Below are 23,747 nucleotides of genomic sequence, written 5' to 3'. Positions count from 1 at the left end.
TGAGCTTCTACTTTTAAAATATCCATCTCCCCAGAAATAAGTCCCTCACTGTTGCCGCTTGTTATAGACCCCCCTCAGCTCTGAGCTGTGCCCTGGACACCATTTGTGAATTGATTGCCCCCCCATCTATTGTAAGAGTTTGTACTGCTAGGTGACATAAATTGGGATATGCTTAACGGCCGTCCTACAATCTAAGCTAGATACCTCAATCCAAGCTGGCGTCGCAGTGCAGACGTGTTTTTGTTCGTCCTCTAGTGTACATTTCATGAATTTGTACGATGTAGCCACGATTTTGACTTTGTGGTTGTGGTATAGAGTGACAACCGTTGAGGAACGAGGACGTTAAACGATGGTCAAAACTCTCCAGCACAGTAGGTGTCGGTAATGCACCATTATGTTGGATGCCAACCGCCCCAAAAAACACCTAGGAAGAAGAAAAATTACCGCTGACATCATTCAGCGTCAACTTGGTAACAAGTTGTCACGGAGTGGCCTGTTAGTACTGCATGTAGCGGTGGCTATCGTAATATAATAATTCCAAAATATAGTTACATCATTCACTATGCCTCCGAAGAAGCCAGTTCAAGCTGCCGCAGGTAGTAAAAAAACGCAAGAAAAGAAGAAGGAAAAGATCATTGAGGTGAAATCCCTTTTGCGCACGAGATCCAAATTACATGGGATAATGCTAAGCTAGTTAGCTAGCTAAGTTACAGTAACGTTCAAATGTTATTTTGTGAAGCTAGTAAGTTAGACAGATAACGTTAGATTCTAGCTAGTTATACCACGTATTGTTGAAAGCAGAACACTCCAACCGTTATTTGCTATGTACCAACCCAACGAACGTTAGCGTTCTTATGCTAATCCCTTTTTAAGAACGTGGTAGCTACTGGTAGCTAACTTGTGCTTGCATGATGTAGCTTGTTAGCTGCAGACAGTAACTAGCAAAGGTTACAATCGTATTTATTCGAATTAATGTTAAGTGTAGCTAAGTTGTGTGATCGTCTGTCCACGGCTTGAATTAACTGCCTAGTTAGTAGTTGTAACACCGATGAAAGGTTGGCTAGCTAGTTCTCACATATTTGTCGGTAAAGTTAGCTAGTTAGTCAGCTACTATAACTACTTCGATAGCTAGCGCCAGAAACCTTATTGTTTTGTCGTTGAGGTTTCTTCTAGGTAGCCTGCCAACTAACGTTAAATCCTTTATTAAATTGCTGATATTCAATTTGTTCATCTATATAGGACAAGACATTTGGTTTGAAGAACAAAAAGGGTGGAAAACAACAGAAATTTATCAAGAATGTCTCCCAGCAAGTCAAGCAAGTTCCCGGTAGTAAGGTAAGATTGAGCAGCTAGGCCTACAGTCGTATTGTTTCTCAATTAATTGTCCTAATGACCACTGGCCTGACTTGTAATTTCTACAGATATGTTTGCCATTAGAACATAAATCTATAGCCATAATAACCCGGCCTTTGTTCGTCTTCTCTCTAGTTCGAATGTACCCAGTTCATAGACCTCAATTGCTTTAGCGCCTATTGACAATAGTATCTCGTCACCGGGAGGTTTGTTAAGAGCCCGACGCTTGCTCTAAAGATTAACACGCATCGCTTGGGGTACTGTTTTGGAAACATAAGGAACATATCGTGTATATCAGCAAAGGAAAAATAAACAAAATGTCGAAAAAATATAAACTTTTTATATGGTTAGTGTTCCCACACAGCCATTTCTCCATGTTACAGCGCTTGTTTATTGAAGACAGGCTTCTGTCCAAACACTTAAGACACACCCTCGTCCACTTAAAATCCCCGTTGCCATCTTGGAGGGGTGTCCAAATGATTAGCCAAGCAAGGGAAGTTTGCAACGTAAGCCCCTCAGCCCTTGTTTTTTAGTCGGCTTTGCTAGTGTACAATTATGTTCACTCCGGGGCCTGAAACTCCCCATAATTCAATTTGTGACAATTATACATCCGATAAGAAATCTGCGAAAACGTAAAAACAACATCAATGGAGAAGTCAACATACAAGTGCAAGTAAAAACGAATGCAAATAAGTTGGAAATTGTGCTGCTAATGCACATGAAGGCACAAACACATCTCTTAAAAGTAAATATGTTTTTGTTTGGTTATCTTTTGGAAATTGTAGAAGTAAAACATTTTCCTGCAGAAGTTCTAGCTAGGCAGTCTAACATCAGTTAGCTAATTAATTTGCTAGCTATCATACAGTAGGTGTATATTAATAATGATATATTTAATAAATTTATTTACCTTTATATAACCAGGCAAGTCAGTTAAGAACAAATTATTATTTTCAATGACGGCCTAGGAACAGTGGGTTAACTGCCTGTTCAGGGGCAGAACGACAGATTTGTACCTTGTCAGCTCGGGGGCCCAATTTAAGTAGACGTGCACTCATAATTGACTCTAGGGCATATAAGTAACCCACAAGCTACTGGTGGCTGAAAACACAATCATCGTGGGATGAACGAGTAAGTTTATACTCATGAGATGTCATCAGAAGTGTCCACTTAATTTGAGGGCTGAGGGGATAGGGTGGGTCTTTTAAGTGTTTGGACCACAACCACAGAAGCGACCACCTGTGCTAATTAGCTATCTAGCGTGCTCCAAACACTTGTGTGTAAGCGTAACTCAGGTGTAGTTAGGTTGGATGGAGCCACCCATAGCTGTATGGATCTGTGCAACACTGCTTCAGTAATTGTATATTTTTTATTTTAATGCTTCTTTCTCAATAAGGACTAAATGTTTTCGAAAGCTGTATCGCAAGCAACGATTATTTACGTTTCTAAACTTCAAAACAGTTGGGATTGTAGGTCACGCGAGCCAGTTGTGGGTGACGCTGACAACTGTAAGGAGAAGGCAAAATGCTCCCTCAAGTTTTTGAGAGCTAGTCGGAAGAGTGTGTTATGCCAGAATGTGGACAGCTAATGTTAAAGCAATCCGCTGGATTTTACAACACTTAAGGTAGCTACTACACCCCCCAATGCTAAGCGTTGCATTTTCTTGGGATTCAATGGACTGCTATAGCATTTGCTAGCCTATCAGGCTGACGAAAAAGGCAGTTTAATAAAAAATTGGCAATATTTCAATCTTATCGATTAAACAATTTATCATTTGGGAGAAATTAAGAGTACAGTGACATATTCTGTCACTGGATTGAGGTACATTTTCCTAGCCATATTCCGCGCTGTCCACGTTCTGGCATAGCTCTGTTCCAACTAGAGAAGAAATTTACGTAAGTCAGGTTCTTATGGCTACATCAATCTATATATGTTTTCTCGCTAATTTACTTTGAATTGACACATCTAGCCTAATTTTTGCCTGGATCTAGCATCTTAATTCTGAGTGTGAACTTCCTACTAGTTGCTAACAATAACATATACAGTGGGGCAAAAAAGTATTTAGTCAGCCACCAATTGTGCAAGTTCTCCCACTTAAAAAGATGAGGCCTGTAATTTTCATCATAGGTACACTTCAACTATGACAGACAAAAATGAGGAGAAAAAAATCCAGAAAATCACATTGTAGGATTTTTTATGAATTTATTTGCAAATTATGGTGGAAAATAAGTATTTGGTCACCTACAACTTCACCTATAACTTCTTTAAGAGGCTCCTCTGTCCTCCACTCGTTACCTGTAGTAATGGCACCTGTTTGAACTTGTTATCAGTATAAAAGACACCTGTCCACAACCTCAAACAGTCACACTCCAAACTCCACTATGGCCAAGACCAAAGAGCTGTCAAAGGAAACAAAATGCTAGACCTGCACCAGGCTGGGAAGACTGAATCTGCAATAGGTATGCAGCTTGGTTTGAAGAAATCAACTGTGGGAGCAATTAATTGGGGAATGGAAGACATACAAGACCACTGATAATCTCCCTCGATCTGGGGCTCCACGCAAGATCTCACCCCGTGTGGTCAAAATGATCACAAGAACGGTGACCAAAAATCCCAGAACCACGCGGGGGGACCTAGTGAATGACCTGCAGAGAGCTGGGACCAAAGTAACAAAGCCTACCATCAGCAAGGGCATTGAAGATGAAACGTGGCTGGGTCTTTCAGTATGACAATGATCCCAAACACACCGCCCGGGCAATGAGGGAGTGGCTTTGTAAGAAGCATTTCAAGGTCCTGGAGTGGCCTAGCCAGTCTCCAGATCTCAACCCCATAGAAAATCTTTGGAGGGTGTTGAAAGTCTGTGTTGCCCAGCAACAGCCCCAAAACATCACTGCTCTAGAGGAGATCTGCATGGAGGAATGGGCCAAAATACCAGCAACAGTGTGTGAAAACCTTGAAGACTTACAGAAAACGTTTGACCTCTGTCATTGCCAACAAAGGGTATATACAGTGCCTTGCGAAAGTATTCGGCCCCTTTGAACTTTGCGACCTTTTGCCACATTTCAGGCTTCAAACATAAAGATATAAAACTGTATTTTTTTGTGAAGAATCAACAAGTGGGTCACAATCATTCAAACTTTTTTAACAAATCAAAAACTGAAAAATTGGGCGTGCAAAATTATTCAGCCCCCTTAAGTTAATACTTTGTAGCGCCACCTTTTGCTGCGATTACAGCTGTAAGTCACTTGGGGTATGTCTCTATCAGTTTTGCACATCGAGAGACTGACATTTTTTTCCCATTCCTCCTTGCAAAACAGCTCGAGCTCAGTGAGGTTGGATGGAGAGCATTTGTGAACAGCAGTTTTCAGTTCTTTCCACAGATTCTCGATTGGATTCAGGTCTGGACTTTGACTTGGCCATTCTAACACCTGGATATGTTTATTTTTGAACCATTCCATTGTAGATTTTGCTTTATGTTTTGGATCATTGTCTTGTTGGAAGACACATCTCCGTCCCAGTCTCAGGTCTTTTGCAGACTCCATCAGGTTTTCTTCCAGAATGGTCCTGTATTTGGCTCCATCCATCTTCCCATCAATTTTAACCATCTTCCCTGTCCCTGCTGAATAAAAGCAGGCCCAAACCATGATGCTGCCGCCACCATGTTTGACAGTGGGGATGGTGTGTTCAGGGTGATGAGCTGTGTTGCTTTTACGCCAAACATAACGTCTTGCATTGTTGCCAAAAAGTTCAATTTTGGTTTCATCTGACCAGAGCACCTTCTTCCACATGTTTGGTGTGTCTCCCAGGTGGCTTGTGGCAAACTTTAAACAACACTTTTTATGGATATCTTTAAGAAATGGCTTTCTTCTTGCCACTCTTCCATAAAGGCCAGATTTGTGCAATATACGACTGATTGTTGTCCTATGGACAGAGTCTCCCACCTCAGCTGTAGATCTCTGCAGTTCATCCAGAGTGATCATGGGCCTCTTGGCTGCATCTCTGATCAGTCTTCTCCTTGTATGAGTTTAGAGGGACGGCCAGGTCTTGGTAGATTTGCAGTGGTCTGATACTCCTTCCATTTCAATATTATCGCTTGCACAGTGCTCCTTGGGATGTTTAAAGCTTGGGAAATCTTTTTGTATCCAAATCCGGCTTTAAACTTCTTCACAACAGTATCTCGGACCTGCCTGGTGTGTTCCTTGTTCTTCATGATGCTCTCTGCGCTTTTGACGGACCTCTGAGACTATCACAGTGCAGGTTCATTTATACGGAGACTTGATTACACATTTAGGTCAACATTGGATCATTCAGAGATCCTCACTGAACTTCTGGAGAGAGTTTGCTGCACTGAAAGTAAAGGGGTTGAATAATTTTGCACGCCCAATTTTTCAGTTTTTGATTTGTTAAAACATTTTTAAATATCCAATAAATGTCGTTCCACTTCATGATTGTGTCCCACTTGTTGTTGATTCTTCACAAAATAATAGTTTTATATCTTTATGTTTGAAGCCTGAAATGTGGCAAAAGGTCGCAAAGTTCAAGGGGGCCGAATACTTTCGCAAGGCACTGTAACAAAGTATTGAGAAACTTTTGTTATTGACCAAATACTTATTTTCCACCATAATTTGCGAATAAATACATGTCTGTCATAGTTGAAGTGTACCTATGATGAAAATTACAGGCCTCATCTTTTTAAGTGGGAGAACTTGCACAATTGGTGGCTGACTAAATACTTTTTTGCCCCACTGTATATTCCAGAAGACTGAACAAGATCTTACTCTCCAGGTTGTCCTCTGAGTTCGTCCTTATTACAGGCTATAACTACACCGCTCGCGTCGTGTGCCCGAGCGTTGTAAAATACATGTAGAAATCTATATTATTCAATTATTGCACCTACACTGCTCACGCGCGCCAATGAGCGTCTGCGTTGCCAAGAGCTAAAAGAGAAGTCAGTTCTATTTCTGAAGCAGATCACGCTGAAAGTCCTGCCTCTCCCATCTCATTGTTTTTTTGAAGCAGGTTTCCACTTGCCATCTCCTCATTGGTTATACCCACGTGGATGACTGAAAGATGAAATAGGTCAGTGGCGGTAATCCACCTAATTTATGAAAGTTGCCAATCGCAATATAAAGTCAAGAGAAGAAGAAGCTTGGAAGGTGGAGAGATGACTAGAAATTATTCAGTTGACCGTTCTATATTTTGATTAATTGGTGGAGGAGAAGACCTTGTGCATTTCAGGTATAAAAAAAATTATATTCCAGGACAAATTAGCTAGCAACAGCAAACTAGCTTAATAGGACAAATTAGCTAGCAAATGCAAGCTAGCTAGCTAAATTGCCATAAATATTTAATACTTTTCAACCTGTCCCCAAATTAATATAATTGGTGCAGAGTTTGTTTTGATATTTTAACCTGCGTGTTGTGATCGTGTGTGGGGTGGCAAAATACATTTATGCATGATGGTGCACGCGTGCAGCCGGTTTGGGTTCCGTGTTATGCTGTTGGAAATTTGAGACAAAACATCCACAGGAAAGTATTAAAGACATGCTCCGGAACTTTGGCGAAACCTCCCACTAGGCTGGATGTGTCAATGTGCAGTTCATGCATGCATAATAAATAAGCAGAATTAGTCTTACCTCAATTAGCCACGAAATGCCTAGTTTCAAAGATACTTTTCTGGAAGCTGGGCAGTGCCGTTTCCCCCCACCCAGGGGGCTCCATAGCAATTCGAGCTTCAGCCCTCAGCTTTGAGTGACAGCTAGCAAGATGCACAGACAGCAGAGCGAGAGAGACCAATGATGGGTTACACGTGACGTAGTATGACCTTTCCGCGGCAATTTATTTTAGGAAAAATGTTTAATGTAAGCTTTTGGTTTATGTGGCTTCAACTTGTTTAGTAGATACTTCCATTTGAATTTTATCATCCAATGTTGGGACATTGCATCTCTACATGCTAGTCAGCCTGCAAAGTAAATACTTCTAAGGCAGCTAAGATAAATTACTAAACTAGAAAATATTAATTTACTGAATTTGTGGGCTTGCTTCAGTTGAATAAAAATATTTGTAACTAGGGTTGCAAATTTTGGGGAATATTCAGAGGTGGCACTTTCTGTGGGAATTATAAAGGGAATATATGGGAATTAACAGAATATATGCAAATTAATATTTAATACCATTTAAATGTAGATGTTTTTTGCATTGTATATATTTACCATATAATATGGAGACAAACCTTTTACATTATCATAAGTAGACATAATTGCAAACGATTAAATCCTTCCAATAGAAATAAATAAATGGAGTTACGAATTGAACTCGAATTAAATGAGTTGACTCTTCACATGGGATGATTTCACTGAACAACAAAAGGGAATATTGACCCCACTTTTGCGCAGCTGAGGCTGGCTATTTAATTGGTAATTAAAGGGGATGCGCCCTATTGGAAGGAGAAGCACTGAGACGGTTCAGACAAATTCTGGGCCGTCACAACATGCATGTGCACAAACACCTGCACGCGGCATCAGCCTCAGGCAAATCGTCATTAGTTGTAAAAACACTGCCACTTAGTGTCGTACTTTTATTATGTTTTATTTAGACTTTTTTTCCCCTTTATCATTTGACCCTCATTCTCTCTCTCACGCAGCAACTCCACTCCCACTTGTCTCCAATTCCACATACCAACCCTCAGCTTCCCACAGCCCATCCCATCTATCTCTGCTGGTCACCCACTTCGTGTTTCTACGCAACACATATCTTTCAACTATGCTATGCTGTTTAACGTACAATTTCAATCTATCTAATCAAATAGAATCTACAGATTGCGTGTTGAAGATAAATACTTTTACTAAGAGTATTAGTTTATTAGTAATTGACTGAGATCTCCAGATCTCCTAACCGTACTATTTCTAGGGTCAATTTTAGATCAATGCTATGCATTTTCAGCCATTCTTGAACATGAGACCAGAAACAGGCTACCTACCTGAGGGCAATACCAAAATAAATGGTCCATTGATTCTGTATCCTCACAACAAAATCTGCAGCGCTTCGATGAATTTTTCCCCCATATATTCAACATTTTGGTGGCAAGAATTCTATATAATAATTTTAGCTAAAAAGCACGAAGTCTTGAATATTGCATTGTTTTATATATCAACTCATACACCCTGTACCATGGAATCGGTACATCAAAAATCTCTTCCCAACTATTTTGCAATCTGTATGGTACAATTGTCAACATCCTGGTCCTCAAATGAAACTGGTATACTTTCCTATTTATGCTATTTTTAGATATTTTGTCAAAAATGTCCAATGGCATAGGACCAACAAAGTGGACAATTGGCAAAGTCCAAACGACACTTCATTCAACATTCTGGCAAAACAAGGCACCTTCTGGAAAATTTTAATGTATGTAAAGCTGACCTAGTCAAATCAGTTTGTCACGTGCGCCGAATACAAGAAGTTTAGACGTTACAGTGAAATGCTTATTTACAGGCCCTAACCAACAGTAAAAATGTAAGTAAAAAATAGGTATTAGGTGAACAATAGATAAGTAAAGAAATTAAAAAACAACGGTGAAAAGAGTGAAAAATAACAGTAGTTAGGCTATATACAGGCACCGGTTAGTCGGGCTAATTGAGGTAAGCTTAAGCTATAAGCTATAGCTTGCTATTAGGTCAGGAGACCGGCAAACCTGGTTCCTGTTGTGGACTTGTGACTAACTAGATCCTGTTTTCCTAGGTTGCTGCTGAAGGGGACAAGAACAGAAAGGGTGACAAGAAGAAAGAGTTAGATGAGCTGAACGAGCTTTTCAAGCCAGTGGTGGCTGCTCAGAAAGTCGCTAAAGGTGAGGATGGAAATGTCTTCTGTATTCAGCTACAAAGTTTCCTATGGTACATACAGTGCCTTGCGAAAGTATTAGGCCCCCTTGAACTTTGCGACCTTTTGCCACATTTCAGGCTTCAAACATAAATATATAAAACTGTATTTTTTTGTGAAGAATCAACAACAAGTGGGACACAATCATGAAGTGGAACGACATTTATTGGATATTTCAAACTTTTTTAACAAATCAAAAACTGAAAAATTGGGCGTGCAAAATTATTCAGCCCCTTTACTTTCAGTGCAGCAAACTCTCTCCAGAAGTTCAGTGAGGATCTCTGAATGATCCAATGTTGACCTAAATGACTAATGATGATAAATACAATCCACCTGTGTGTAATCAAGTCTCCGTATAAATGCACCTGCACTGTGATAGTCTCAGAGGTCCGTTAAAAGCTCAGAGAGCATCATGAAGAACAAGGAACACACCAGGCAGGTCCGAGATACTGTTTGTTGTGAAGAAGTTTAAAGCCGGATTTGGATACAAAAAGATTTCCCAAGCTTTAAACATCCCAAGGAGCACTGTGCAAGCGATAATATTGAAATGGAAGGAGTATCAGACCACTGCAAATCTACCAAGACCTGGCCGTCCCTCTAAACTTTCAGCTCATACAAGGAGAAGACTGATCAGAGATGCAGCCAAGAGGCCCATGATCACTCTGGATGAACTGCAGAGATCTACAGCTGAGGTGGGAGACTCTGTCCATAGGACAACAATCAGTCGTATATTGCACAAATCTGGCCTTTATGGAAGAGTGGCAAAAAGAAAGCCATTTCTTAAAGATATCCATAAAAAGTGTTGTTTAAAGTTTGCCACAAGCCACCTGGGAGACACACCAAACATGTGGAAGAAGGTGCTCTGGTCAGATGAAACCAAAATTGAACTTTTTGGCAACAATGCAAAACGTTATGTTTGGCGTAAAAGCAACACAGCTGAACACACCATCCCCACTGTCAAACATGGTGGTGGCAGCATCATGGTTTGGGCCTGCTTTTCTTCAGCAGGGACAGGGAAGATGGTTAAAATTGATGGGAACATGGATGGAGCCAAATACAGGACCATTCTGGAAGAAAACCTGATGGAGTCTGCAAAAGACCTGAGACTGGGACGGAGATTTGTCTTCCAACAAGACAATGATTCAAAACATAAAGCAAAATCTACAATGGAATGGTTCAAAAATAAACATATCCAGGTGTTAGAATGGCCAAGTCAAAGTCCAGACCTGAATCCAATCGAGAATCTGTGGAAAGAACTGAAAACTGTTGTTCACAAATGCTCTCCATCCAACCTCACTGAGCTCGAGCTGTTTTGCAAGGAGGAATGGGAAAACATTTCAGTCTCTCGATGTGCAAAACTGATAGAGACATACCCCAAGCGACTTACAGCTGTAATCGCAGCAAAAGGTGGCGCTACAAAGTATTAACTTAAGGGGGCTGAATAATTTTGCACGCCCAATTTTTCAGTTTTTGATTTGTTAAAAAAGTTTGAAATATCCAATAAATGTCGTTCCACTTCATGATTGTGTCCCACTTGTTGTTGATTCTTCACAAAAAAAATCAGTTTTATATATTTATGTTTGAAGCCTGAATTGTGGCAAAAGGTTGCAAAGTTCAAGGGGGCCGAATACTTTCGCAAGGCACTGTATATTCTGAAAAATGCTCTGGTTAATATAAAAGGACATTTTGCAACCTTACCCTATTGAATGCTTAACAAACTCCTAATGTCAGGCTTTATCACTGATTAGGTCTATGTGGACTACGCACTACTGTTTGTCAAGAATTAGAACAGGGCAAAGGTGCAAAAAGTTATTATGATATAAACTGAGCAATTTCAGACCATCTTTATGCACCAGGCAGAAAAGCCATCAAGTGTGCATAGAGTTGCATCATTGCGGTTTTGTCTCAGAGATACTATAAGATATTTTATTTTTAAGTTCTTATTTGCAGTGACGGATGTTAAAATTCTAAATTATTCATTCCATTAGTGGATTGTTTTCTCAGGAGGGTTATATCAAGTTTCAATTAACACAATTTGCAATGTTTCCTCTAAGTTGTCTCTAAAGAAAGGTTTATTGCAATGCATCAAATTAAAAGATTAACACTAACATGTAAAAGCATTTGTAACACCTTTATCAAATTAGATTTACTGTTATGTTAATGAAGTTCTTACAGATTGTATTGCATGTTTCAATGAATGAGTTTGTAATAAATGTTAATGTTTATGTTGTACAGTACCAGTCAAAAGTTTGGACACGCCTACTCATTCAAGGGTTTTTATTTATTTTGACTAGTTTGTAAGTTGTAGAATAATAGTGAAGACATCAAAACTATGAATTAACGCATGGAATCATGTAGTAACTAAAAATGTGTTAAACAAATCAGAATATATTTTAGATTTTAGATCCTTCGAAGTAGCCACCCTTTGCCCTGATGACAGCTATGCACCCTCTTTGCATTCTCTCAATCACCTTCATGAGGCAGTCACCTGGAATGCATTTCAATTAACAGGTGTGCCTTGGTAAAAGTTAATTTGTGGAATTTATTTTCTCCTTAATGCGTTTGAGCCAATCAGTTATGTTGTGACATGGTAGGGATGGTATACAGAAGATAGCCCTATTTGGTAAAAGACGAAGTCCATATTATGGTGTGAACAGCTTAAATAAGAACTTTGAAAAGTTCTTCAAGTGCGGTCGCAAAAACCATCAAAAGCTATGATGAAACTGGCTCTCATGAGGACCGCCACAGGAAAGGAAGCACCGGAGTTACCTCTGCTACAGAGGATAAGTTCATTAAAGTTACCAGCCTCAGAAATTGCAGCCCAAATAAATGCTTGAGTTCAAGTAACAGACATCTCAACATCAACTGTTCAGGGGAAGCTGCAAAGAAACTACTACTAAAGGACACCAATAAGAAGAAAAGACTTGCTTTGGCCAAGAAACACAGCAATGGACATTAGACCAGTGGAAGTCTGTCCTTTGGTCTGATGAGTAAAAATGTGAGATTCTTGGTTCCAACCGCATTGTCTTCAACCAATGCAGAGTAGTTTAATGGATGATTTCCATATGTGTGGTTCCTACTGTGAAGTGTGGGGGTGCTTTGCTGGTGACACTGTCGGTGATTTATTTAGAATTCAAGGCACACTTAACCAGCATGGCTACCGCAGCATTCTGCAGCTATACCCCATCCCGTCTGGTTTGGGCTTAGTCCAACTATCATTTGTTTTTCAACAGGACAATGACCCAACACCTCTCCAGGTTGTTTAAGGGTTATTTGCCCAAGAAGGAGATTGATGGAGTGCTGCATCAGATGAGCTGGCCTCCACGATCACCCAACCACAACCCAATTGAGATGGTTTGGGATGAGTTGGACTGCAGAGTGAAGGAAGAAAGCCAACAAGTGCTCAGCTAATGTGGGAACTCCTTCAAGACTGTTGAAAAAGCATTCCAGGTGAAGCTGGTTGAGGGAATGCCGAGAGTGCAAAGCTGTCATGAAGGCAAAGGGTGGCTACTTTGAAGAATCTAAAATATATTCTGATTTGATTTGTTTAACCCATGATTCCATGTGTTATTTCATAGTTTTGATTTATTTTCTATTATTCTACAATGTAGAAAATAGTAAAAAAAAATAAAGAAACCCTTGAATGAGTAGGTGTCCAAACTTTTGACTTGTACTGTACATAATTTAAATAATTACCCAATATTGTTACCCTGTGTTGGGTTACAATAACAACAAAAGATAATAATTTGTACTTAATATGTAGTTATTCTATTAAATCCACCTAACTGGCAACAGTGGCAGGAAAGACCCTGAGGTAATGAGCGCAAGAAGAAACATTCAGTACTTATTATATTTTCCTCTTAATTCTGCAGGGGTGGACCCAAAGTCAGTTCTTTGTGCCTTCTTCAAGCAAGGCCAATGCACCAAAGGAGACAAGTGCAAGTTCTCCCACGATTTGACACTCGAGAGGAAGTGTGAAAAACGGAGCCTCTATGTTGACAAGAGAGATGACGAGCTTGAGAAAGGTTAGTGTCTTCTAACTATTAGTGTTGTCAGCAGTGAAGAAACTGATAAAAAGAAGCTGATATCTCTGCTGGGTTTTGAAGAGCTGACTATTTATCCTGTTTTGTATAGACACCATGGATAATTGGGATGAGAAGAAGTTGGAGGAGGTTGTGAACCAGAAGCACGGAGAAGCTGAAAAGAAAAAAGCTCAAAGCTCAAAAACTCAAATTGTATGTTTTGGCACATCCCTCTAAGAGCTAAGATTCATCACTACTATACAGTGCATTCGGAAAATGTTCAGACCCTTTCCACACATTTTGTTACAGCCTTATTCTAAAATGGATTACATGTAAAAAATTGTCATCAATCTACACTCAATACCCCATAATAACAAAGTGAGAACAGGTTTTGCAATTTTACATAAGTATTCAGACCCCTTGCTGTGAGACTCAATTGAGCTCAGGTGCATCCTGTTTCCATTGGTCATCCTTAAAATGATTCTACAACTTGGAGTCCACCTGTGAAAAATTATATTGATTGGACATGAAAGGCACACACCTGTCTATATAAGGTCCCACAGTTGACAGTGCATGTCGGAGCAAAAACCAAACCGTAGAGTTCCGAGACAGGATTGTGTCGAGACACAGATCTGGGAAAGAGTACCAAAACATTTCTGCAGCTTTGAATGTCCCCAAGAACACAGCGGCCTCGATCATTCTTACATGGAAGAAGTTTGGAACCTCCAAGACTCTTCCTAGAGCTGGCTGCTCGGGCCAAACTAAGCAATTGGGCGAGAAGGGCCTTGGTCAGGGTGACCAAGAACCTGATGGTCTCTCTGACAGAGCTCCAGAGTTCCTCTGTGGAGATGGGACAACCTCCCAGAAGGACAACCATCTTTGCATCACTCCACCAATCAGGACTTTTATTGTAGAGTGGCCAGGCGGAAGCCACTCCTCAGTAAAAGGCACATGGAAGCCCGCTTGTAGTTTGCCAAAAGACACTAAATGACTCGGACCATGAGAAACACGATTTCCCTGGTCTGATGGAGTTTGAACTCTTTGGCCTGAATGCCAAGTGTCACATCTGGAGGAAATCTGTCAGCATCCATACGATGAAGCATGGTGGTGGTGGCAGTATCATGCTGTCAGGATGTTTTTCAGTGGCAAGGACTGGGAGACTAGTCAGGATCGAGGGAAAGATGAACGGAGCAAAGTACAGAGAGATCCTTGATGAAAACCTGCTCCAGAGCATGCATGACTTCAGACTGGGGTGAAGGTTCACCTTCCAACAGGACACCAACCCTAAGCACACAGCCAAGACGAGTGGCTTCAGGACACATCTCTGAATGTCCTTGAGTGGCCCAGGCAGAGTCCTGATTTGAACTCGATCGAACATCTCTGGAGAGACCTGAAAATATCTTCAGCGACGCTCCCCATCCAACCTGACACAGCTTTTATGATCTGCAGAGAAGAATAGGAGAAATTCAGAAGTGCCAAGCTAGTAGCGTCATACCCAATAAGACTATAGGCTGTAATCGCTGCCGAAGGTGCTTCAACAAAGTACTGAGGAAGGGGTCTTAATACTTATGTAAATGTAATATTTCAGTTTATTTTCCAACAGTTTGCAAAAATGTCTAAATCTCTTTTTGCTTTGTCATTATGGGGTATTGTGTGTAGATTGAGGGGGGTGAAACAATTTAATCTATTTTAGAATAACGCTGTAAAGTAACAATGTGGGAAAAGTCAAAGGGTCTAAATACTTTCCAAATGCACTGTATATTAGGATACATTGACTTTAGACTGACTTCTGCTTTTGTCGTCTTGTAGGTTTGCAAGCATTTCCTTGATGCCATTGAAAACAACAAATATGGTTGGTTTTGGGTATGTCCTAGTGGAGCTGACACTTGTATGTACCGCCATGCATTGCCTGCTGGGTTTGTGCTAAAGAAAGACAAGAAGAAGGATGAAAAGGAAGATGAAATCTCAATGGAAGAGTTGATAGAGAATGAGGTAGATGTGACCATTTTTTCACAAATTCAACTTCCTACTTCAGATATTATTATTTGGCCCATATTACACTTAAAGCCACAATGTTTGTTTCAATCGGCAGCCTCGCTACTTTATCCACTCTGAAAGGCATAAAGAGCTATGGATGCCAGAACTGGCTGTTAACTCTGTTAATGTTTGCAATCACTCTGTGACCAACATACTTTAAAAAAATGTTTTTTATCTAACTTGTGACTTATTCAATGACAGTGCTGAGATTGAGATCCTGTGAAGTTTCCGTGGGCTTTTACTGTTTAAGAAATGTTACCAAACAATTACTTTGTCTATCAGCGATCTGCCCTTGGACCAAATGTCACCCGAATAACTCTGGAGACCTTCTTGGCCTGGAAAAAGAGGAAAAGGCAAGAAAAAGTGGCCAAGGCAGAGCAAGACATAGAGAAAAAGAAAGCTGATTTCAAAGCTGGCAGGTCCTTTGGGGTGAGCTTTGATTTTGTTTTCTACCAGAGGATGTCGCCAAAGCTCAAAATAATCATATATTTTGATTGCAGTATCACATCTTACAGATGAGTTGAAAACATTTTAATACTAATACGAGTTGTTGTTGTTGTTGTGTAGGTTAGCGGCCGTCAAGTATTTGAGTTTTGCCCAGATCTGGCTGATGATGACGATGAGGAGGCTGATGACATAAAATATGTTGAGGACGATGATGACTTTGAGGTAAGCCTGATAAAGCACATTTTTCAATAGGCATGTATCTCAGGATACTCATGAAATCTTTATTGAAGTAGCTTGAGGACGTGTTGGTGCTTCACCAGATTTCATTATCATGAAGTGATACATATGTATAACATTGATACTAGTGGTCGACCGATGATTTATCAACACCGATAGCCATTTATTGGAGGACCAAAAAAAGCCAATACCGATTAATCGGACAATTTTTTAAGTTCATTAATTTATTTTTAATCATGGCAATTACAACAATACTGAATGAACACTTATTTTAACTTAATATAATACATCAATAAAATCAATTTAGCCTCAAATAAATAAGAAAACATGTTCAATTTGGTTTAAATAATGCAAAAGCAAAGTGTTGGAGAAGAAAGTGATGTTTAGGGTTAGGTACACATTGGTGCAACGACAGTGTTTTTTTTGCGAATGCGCTTGTTAAATCATCACCCGTTTGGCGAAGCAGGGTGTGATTCGATGAGAAATTAACAGGCACCGCATCGATTATATGCAACGTTGGACACGCTAGATAAACTAGTAATATCATCAACCATGTATAGTTAACTAGTGATTATGTTAAGATTGATTGTTTTTGATAAGATAAGTTTAATGCTAGCTAGCAACTTACCTTGGCTTCTTGCTGCACTCGCGTAACAGCTAGTCAGCCTGCCACGCAGGCTCCTCGTGGAGTGCAATGTAAGGCAGGGGGTTAGAGCGTTGGACTAGTAACCGGAAGGTTGCAAGATCGAATCCCCGAGCTGACAAGGAATCCCCCCCCCCCCCCCCCCCAACATTCCTCTGAAAAGGCAGCGCAGGATATTCAAATATTTAACTTTCACACATTAACAAGTTACAGCAAATGGAAGATAAACATCTTGTTAATCTACCCAGCGTGTCCGATTTTTAAAATGTTTTACAGCAAACACAACATACATTTATGTTCGATCACCACCAAATTCCAAAAACACACAGGCATTTTTCCCAGCCAAAGATAGTCACAAAAGCAGAAATAGAGTTTTTTTTAAAGAAAATTTTAACTTTACGGATAAAGCATACCATGCAATAATCTGAGACGGCGCTCAGAGGTACACAACATTACTCTGCCATGTTGCAGTCAACAGAAATACGAAATTACATCATAAATATTCGCTTACCTTTGATCTTTCATCAGAATGCAGTGCCAGGAATCCTAGTTCCGCAATAAATCGTTGTTTTGTTCGATAATGTCCATTACTAGTGTCCAATTAGCTACTTTTGCTAGCACGTTTAGTTCACATGTCCAAACGCTGGTGCCAGTCCAGGCGAACTCGGACGAAAACTTCAAAAAGTTATATTCCAGGTCGAATAAACTGGTCAAATTAAGTAGAGAATCAATCTTCGGGATGTTGTTATCATATATATCCAATAATGTTCCAACCGGAGCATTCGTTTTTGCCTACAGAGTAATGGAACGCATGGCGATATCATGAGAAATGCGCCTGACCAGGAACTGGCATTCTGCCAGACCACCGACTCAAATATCTGCCATCCGGCCCCAAATCACACTAGAGGCTTCATTCCACGTTCTACTGACTGTTGACATCTAGTGGAAGGCGTAGGAAGTGCAAACAGATCCATATCTTACTGGGATGTGAATAGGCGATGAGTTGAAAATTAACCAGCCCCAGAATTTCCACTTCCTGTTTGGAAGTTTGCCTGCCATATGAGACTCACAGACATAATTCAAACAGTTTTAGAAATTTCAGAGTGTTTTCTATCCAATAGTAATAATAATATGCATATATTAGCATCTGGGACAGAGTAGGAGGTAGTTCACTATAGGCACGCAATTCATCCAAAGTGAAAATGCTGCCCTCTGTCCCTAAAAAGTTAATCAGTCGACCTAATTGATACTGGTTATCCGTCCCCACAGGTTGAAGATGTTCAGGAGTTCCAGGACATTGATCTAGCCAGGTTTGTTCCAAAGGAAGTTGATAACACCGGGATAACTGTTGCTGCAGTTGACAGATTCACAGCCAAATCGAAGCCAACAAAGGAAACAAATGGTGAGTGTTTGAAATTATTCTGCCAATAAAATGAATGGAAGCCACATCATCCTTGATCTCAATTTTTTTTATAGCATTTATCTTTCTATCCCAAATGTTTTCCATAACACGTACAGTACTGCGTAAAAGTTTTAGGCAGGTGTGAAAAAATGCTTTAAAATAAGAATGCTTTCAAAAATAGACATGTTAATAGAGTATACTTATCAATTATCAACATGCAAAGTGAGTGAAAAGAAGAAAAATCTACATCAAATTAATATTTGGTGTGACCACCCTTTGTCTTAAAAACAGTATAAATTATTCTAGGTTCACTTGCACAGTTTTTTAAGGAACTCAGCAGGTAGGTTGGCCCAAACATCTTGGGGAACTAACCACAGTTCTTCTGTGGATTTAGGCAGCCTCCGGGTGCTTCTCGCTCTCCATGTAATCCCAGACAGACTCGATGATGTTGATATTAGGGCTCTGTGGGGGCCATACTATCACTTCCAGGACTCCTTGTTCTTCTTTCACTGTATGTTTGGGATCGTTGTCATGCTGCAGAATACATTTGGGGCCAATCAGATGCCTCCCTGATGGTATTGCATGATGGATAAGTATCTACCTGTACTTCCAGTTCATTCTGACCAAATCCCCTACTCCATTTGCAGAAATGCAGCCCTAAACTTGCAAGGAACCTCCACCATGCTTCACTGTTTCCTGCAGACACTCATTCATGCACAGCTCCTCAGCCCTTTGGCGAACAAACTGCCTGCCTTCTGCTATAGCCAAATATTTCAAATTTTGACTCATCAGCCCAGAGCACGCGCTGCCATTTTTCTGCACTCCAGTTCCTGTGTTTTCAGGAATATTTGAGTCGCTTGGCCTTGTTTCCTCGTCGAGGGAATGGCTTTTTGTCCACAGGTCTTCCGTGAAGGCTGCATGTCTTTCATGAAGGCCGCTTCTGACCAGACTTCTTGGGACAATAGATGGGTGTACCAGGGTCCCACTGTTTTCTGCAAGTTCTGAGCTGATGTCACTGCTGGACATCTTCCGATTGCGAAGTGAAGTAAGCATGTGTTTTTCATCTGCTGCAGTAAGTTTCCTTGGCCGACCACTGCCAGTCGTGGCAAAAAGTTTTGAGAATGACACATTAATTTCCACAAAGTTTGCTGCTTCAGTGTCTTTAGATATTTTTTTGTCAGATGTTACTATAGAATACTGAAGTATAATTACAAGCATTTCATAAGTGTCAAAGGCTTTGGTTGACAATTACATGAAGTTGATGCAAAGAGTCAATATTTGCCGTGTTGACTCTTTCAAGACCTTTGCAATCCGCCCTGGCATGCTGTCAATTAACTTATGGGCCACTGATGGCAGCCCATTCTTCCATAATCAATGCTTGGGAGTTGGTCAGAATTTGTGGGGTTTTGTTTGTCCACCCGCCTCTTGACCACAAGTTCTCAATGAGATTAAGGTCTGGGGAGTTTCCTGGCCATGGACCCAAAATATCGATGTTTTGTTCCCCGAGCCACTTAGTTATCACTTTTGCCTTATGGCAAGGTGCTCCATCATGCTGGAAAAGGCATTGTTCGTCACCAAACTGTTCCTGGATGGTTGGGAGAAGTTGCTCTCGGAGGATGTGTTTGTACCATTCTTTATTCATGGCTGTGTTCTTAGGTAAAATTGTGAGTGAGCCCACTCCCTTGGCTGAGAAGCAACCCCACACATGGATGGTCTCAGGATGCTTTACTGTTGGCATGACACAGGACTGATGGTAGCGCTCACCTTGTCTTCTCCGGACAAGCTTTTTTCCGGATGCCCCAAACAATCGGAAAGGGGATTCATCAGAGAAAATGACTTTACCCCAGTCCTCAGCTGTCCAATCCCTTTAACTTTGGCAGAATATCAGTCTGTCCCTGATGTTTTTCCTGGAGAGAAGTGGATTCTTTGCTGCCCTTCTTGACACCAGGCAATCCTCCAAAATCTTTGCCTCACTGTGCGTGCAGATGCACTCACACCTGCCTGCTGCCATTCCTGAGCAAGCTCTGTACTGGTGGTTCCCCTGAATCAACTTTAGGAGACGGTCCTGGAGCTTGCTGGATTTTCAGCAATTGAACCGCTCTCCTTGAAGTTCTTGATGAGCTGATAAATGGTTGATTTAGGTGCAATCTTACTGGTAGCAATATCCTTGCCTGTGAAGCCCTTTTTTGTGCAAAGCAATGATGGCGGCATGTGTTTCCTTGCGGGTAACCGTGATTGACCGAGGAAGAACAATGATTCAAAGCATCACCCTCCTTTTGAAGCTTCCAGTCTGTTTGAACTCAATCAGCGAGTCAGAGTGATATCCAGCCTTGTCCTCGTCAACACTCACACCTATGTTAACAAGAGAATCACTGACATGATGTCAGCTGGTCCTTTTGTGGCAGGGCTGAAATGCAGTGGAAATGTGTTTTGGGGATTCAGTTCATTTGCATGGCAAAGAGGGACTTTGCAATTCATCTGATCACTCTTCATAACACTCTGGAGTATATGCAAATTGCCATCATACAAAATGAGGTAGCAGACTTTGTCACAAATATTAATTTTCACATTCTCAAGAATTTTGGCCACGACTGTAGTCCTCAACGTTGCCCGTATCTTTGCTTCTTCAAAAGAGCTTGGACAGCACGTCTGGAAGTCCCTGTCTGCCTTGACATTTCTGCCTGGGAGGGACCTTGCTGATGCAGTATAACCAACCACCTTGTGTCTTGTTGCTGTGCTCAGTCTTGCCATGGTGTATGACTTTTGACAGTGAACTGTCTTCACCAACCTCACCTTGTTAGCTGAGTTTGGCTGTTCCTCACCCAGTTTTATTCCTCCTACACAGCTGTTTTAGTTAATGACTGTTTCAACCTACATGTTGAATTGATGATCATTAGCACCTGTTTGGTATAATTGTTTAATCATACATACACCTGATTATATGCCTACAAAATCCCTGACTTTGTGCAAGCGTACCTATAAGAATTGATGCTGTTTTGAAGTAGGGTGTTGTGAAGGGGTGGTCACACCTAATATGGATTTGATTAAGATATTTCTTCTGTTCACTCACTTTGCATTTAGTTAATTGATAAATATAATCTATTAACATGTCTATTTTTGAAAGCATTCTTACTTTAAAGCATTTTTCACACCTGGCTAAAACTTTTGCACAGTACTGTATGGCTTTAAACCTCTTTCTATCATACAATTGGCCCTCAGCCTTTTAAAGGGGCAATCTGAGATTCACTTGTTTCTGTCGAAAGCCGGTAAACTCTCAAATTCGTAGACAGACCTAATGATACAAAAAACTGACTTTCATGAGATCAAAATTATAGTTTAAGGGACAATCTGTAGTTGGTACATCTACTTCCAGACTTATGATATGTACCCATTGACTTCTGAAGAATAGTACTTATAAATGCCTCATGAGCTTAAGTTCAGCTGTCGTACCCCATCAGAATCCAAAATATAAGCTTGTCTTACTCCTATGTTTGTAAGCGAAGTAAAACATGGTTAAAATATGGCACAAGATGTGACTGACATTTTACAGATGGGTAGAGAGTGAAGAGAGGGTTGAACAGCAGGCTTGAAGCACTAGGCATCTTGTTATGACATGCATTATCTCAATTAGGTCCACAGAATTATAAATAGGAGAAGCAGCTTCTATGAAGGAACTTTGACTGTCCTTTGAGCTAGCTTACAAGCATGTGTGTACAGCGGCACCAGAATTAAAAACACGTCTTATCTTTTTTGTAATGAATAAATCCAATGTGAAATGTAATAACTAGGCCTATAGTAATCTTTAAGTAGCATTCAAAAAGTTAATCCATTATTTTCTAGCTAATAAAAAAGCTCCCGATCTTTTCACGGTTTTAACATCAGTACAGTAGCCTATACTTTGGAGGGGGAAGGGCAGGGAGCCTGCGCACACACAATGACAAATATTTTCAGCTTGTAGGGCTAGAAAAAAATGCCTGGAATGTAAAATGTTATTTACTGATTTCCATTCTTTTTAAAATAACGATTCTGTTCCGAAGTATGGATCACTTTTGATCCCGGTTCCAATTCTGTTACTCAATTAAATGTTTCTGTTCTGTTCCCTGAAGCGGTTCCAACCCCAGTTTTAAAACCATAAAATCATTTTGATATCATGGATGGTCAGTCCTTGCATCCATAGCTCTGTTTATGATTTTGAGTGAATTCCAGCCCCATCCCATAGCTTTTTGCTGAAATGGGCAGGGAGAATGCTTTGTTTCAACTGAGGATTTCCCCTTTAAGCGTATACAGTGTTTGTTTGTAAGCAATGTAATTGTAAACAATGGAGTAAAACAAGCTTATATTTTGGGTTCTGATGGGGTATGACAATTTAACTAAACTCATGCGGAATTTATAAGTTAAATTCTTCAGGAATCAATGGCTATATAAAATTATTTTTAAATCCAAAAATGTCCATTCTAATCCCATATGCCCCTTGAACAAAGTTGAATGACTCTCTTGACACGTCACCTACCATTGCAATTTCATTCATGGGTCACAGCACAGATGCTGCGTATATATGTGATGTTCTGAACCTGTGCCTTGCGCCCTCTCCCAGATGACCAGCTGAACGGGGCTTGTGGAGGTGTGGAGGAGAATGGTCACGATGGGGAAGACGAGACTCTCGACGACAAGGAAGCAGAGCCCGTGCCTGTGGACGAGAACCTTTTCACTGGCGAGGACCTGGACGAACTGGATGAGGAACTCAACACACTGGACCTGGATGACTGACAATGATGACTTCTAGTAGAACAGTGCCTCATGGACTATGAATAAGAGATGACTAAAACAGATTCACAATAAAACATCCTGATGCTCACATCTTGTTGCTACTGCAGTTTCTTTCCCCCCTCAGTGGTTCTGATTGCTAAGAGTGAGAAGGATTTTAGAGGGGGTACATCTCGAACTGTATGGTCTTGAAACGGGTTCATGTGAAATCACCAGTTCTTTCTGGCTGTCCTGAATCCTGTATATTGATGTTGTGTTCTATCGTATAAGCATCCTCCTGACTTGTATTATTAGACCATACCATGACAGATTGTGCAACTCCTTTCGAGCATGTACAAGGGGGAGGTGGGTTCTAGTGTAAAAAACCCTGATTGAATTAAGTACAATTCCATATTCATGCAATTAATTATTTGACACTTTTGGAATCGGCATATATTGAGTTTTACAGAATAATGACCCATGACGTAGAGACCTCTGGGAATACATCCTGGGCCCGGTTTCCCGACAGCGATGGAATTTAGGCTTATGAGTGTTTTTAACAATGCGTCTTTCCTACAACGGCCGACAATGTAACATGGTTTCCCAAAGCACCACACAAAGAGAACTTTGCGAAGTGTGTCGTTGAGGCATGTGTCGATACTGATAGGAGCGAAAGAAAGGCAAACGCTGCTCTCGGATCGGCTTTTTCTATTCAAAATGTACCTTACCATTAGAATTATTCCACAATATTGACAATTGATCAGCCACTAGAAAGATCTTACCAATGGCTGCAAATATTAAAGTAGCTTACTCTAATTCTTACCCTATAATGCACTACATCAAGATTTAGCACTGCACACATGAAATATTGAGGCAATTACAGACAGTAGCCTACAATTCGTGAAATAGAACTCTGTTGAATGAACATGAGTATTCAGTATTCAGACCCCTTAACTTTTTCCACATTTTGTTATGTTAGTCCTATTCTAAA

General features: G+C 40.5%; 1 protein-coding gene across 1 annotated transcript; it reads left to right on the top strand.

Annotated features, from left to right (window-relative positions):
- LOC110527612 (zinc finger CCCH domain-containing protein 15) lies at positions 1 to 22,870 on the top strand. The gene is made up of 10 exons (XM_021609010.3): positions 1 to 640; positions 1,240 to 1,335; positions 9,088 to 9,193; positions 13,098 to 13,250; positions 13,360 to 13,460; positions 15,057 to 15,239; positions 15,567 to 15,713; positions 15,852 to 15,953; positions 17,881 to 18,013; positions 22,608 to 22,870. Exons 1-10 carry the CDS (start codon positions 563 to 565, stop codon positions 22,778 to 22,780), a joined length of 1,272 nt encoding a protein of 423 aa, XP_021464685.1. The 5' UTR covers positions 1 to 562; the 3' UTR covers positions 22,781 to 22,870.
- The last annotated feature ends 877 nt before the right edge of the window (positions 22,871 to 23,747 follow it).

The sequence above is a fragment of the Oncorhynchus mykiss genome, chromosome 7 (genome assembly GCF_057628025.1).
Source record: "Oncorhynchus mykiss isolate SJ-2025 chromosome 7, ASM5762802v1, whole genome shotgun sequence".
NCBI lineage: Eukaryota > Metazoa > Chordata > Actinopteri > Salmoniformes > Salmonidae > Oncorhynchus > Oncorhynchus mykiss.
Note: the sequence above shows the minus strand (reverse complement) of the source record. Positions and strands in the feature narration are given on the sequence as shown.